This window comes from Carlito syrichta, unplaced genomic scaffold (genome assembly GCF_000164805.1).
Source record: "Carlito syrichta isolate Samal-C Ts95f unplaced genomic scaffold, Tarsius_syrichta-2.0.1 Scaffold314028, whole genome shotgun sequence".
Taxonomy (NCBI): Eukaryota; Metazoa; Chordata; class Mammalia; order Primates; family Tarsiidae; genus Carlito; species Carlito syrichta.
This window is the reverse complement of record NW_007258124.1, coordinates 1,352,015-1,353,220: the sequence shown is the minus strand read 5'-3', so window position 1 is coordinate 1,353,220 and position 1,206 is coordinate 1,352,015. Positions and strand designations below refer to the sequence as shown.

General features: G+C 68.9%; 1 protein-coding gene across 1 annotated transcript in view; it reads left to right on the top strand.

Annotated features, from left to right (window-relative positions):
• The window catches only part of TBX2 (T-box 2), a gene marked incomplete at its 5' end in the record, with an annotated part of 9,032 nt that extends 8,008 nt beyond the window's left edge, over window positions 1–1,024 (top strand). The window contains one exon of the mRNA XM_021718946.1: window positions 406–1,024. Coding sequence (XP_021574621.1) covers window positions 406–1,024 — 619 coding nt within the window. The remainder of the gene's footprint in view (window positions 1–405) is intronic.
• Between the last annotated feature and the right edge of the window lie 182 nt (window positions 1,025–1,206).

Here is a 1,206-nt window from a genome sequence, read left to right as displayed (position 1 = left end):
ATCCTTCCGGGGCGCCGCGGTGGAAACGCAGCCCCTCCCGACGCCTGTGGGTGGGCGGGCTGGGGAGGCGTGTGCTCCCTGCCCCGTCTCCCCTCCGAGGAGGCGGTCTGCCTGTGGCCCCCGAGTACCGTCGACCCCAGACTTCTTTCCCATCGCTCTGCCTCCTGAACCTCAGAGAAACACGGTCTCCGTGGCAGGGCTCGAGTGGCGAAGGCTGGCCTGAAAGTTCTTCCCTGAAGCTCACCTTAATCTCTCGTGGGGGCGTGGGGAGTGTAGGTCAGAGGCGATGCCCTTTTCTGCCTCAGTTTCCCCTGTATCCTAAGGGGCCTGGCAGGGGGCTCTCGGGGGGTTTCGCCGCCTCAGTCCCCATCGGGCCGCTCCTTTCCCCGCGTCCCACTGCTGCAGACTGCGGTCCTCGCTCCCATCCGTGCGCTCCGGAGGGCGGCGTCCGTCCCTCTCCCTCCCCCCACACACACCCAGCAGGTGTCTGCGGCCTAGCAGGTGGGCGGGGAAGCGGCGGGAGACGGGCGGTCACACCTTCACCCCTGGGTCTGCCGGTCACCGAGCACCCACCTCCTTCCCAGTTCTCTCCTTTTCAAGCCTTGAGGAACAACCTCGACGTCCTGGCCCAGCCGGCCGACCACCTTGGGCACTGCACGGGGTGGAGGGTGGGGAGGGCGCTGGCTTCCAGCTCACCAGGGACACCGTGGACGGTGAGACGGAAGGGCGAGGGGAAGGGGAGGGGGCCATGGCAGTTGGGCCTTCAAACGCCCAGGACACCTCCGTGGGCCGACGCATTTGCAACGAAAGAGAACTCTGTCCGCTTCCGCAGAAGGGAGCTGCCCCAGATCACGCTGAATTCGGTCGGAGCGGGGAGGAGGCTCGGCCGGTGCTCGAGAGGGGGGCGCAGAAGACGGACTTGCGACCCCCGAGGGGGGTCCCGGCCTCCCTGCCTCAGACCTGCGTGCGGGGAGAGAAAGGGGCCGTCCGGGGCCGGGCCCTGGGCAGCCCCTTCCCAGCCTGAATGGACTCCCTCGTGGTCGCCTCGGGCTAAGACGCCCCCAAAATTCGCAGAGGGGGCGCGTTTGCTTCCGGCGGCCCCTCACGTGCAGCACGACTACTGGAAAGGGCACTCCGGAGCCGACCGCGGGCCCACGGCCACCTGCGCACAGGGCCGCGGGCACCAGGGGGCAGCACCGACCCGGG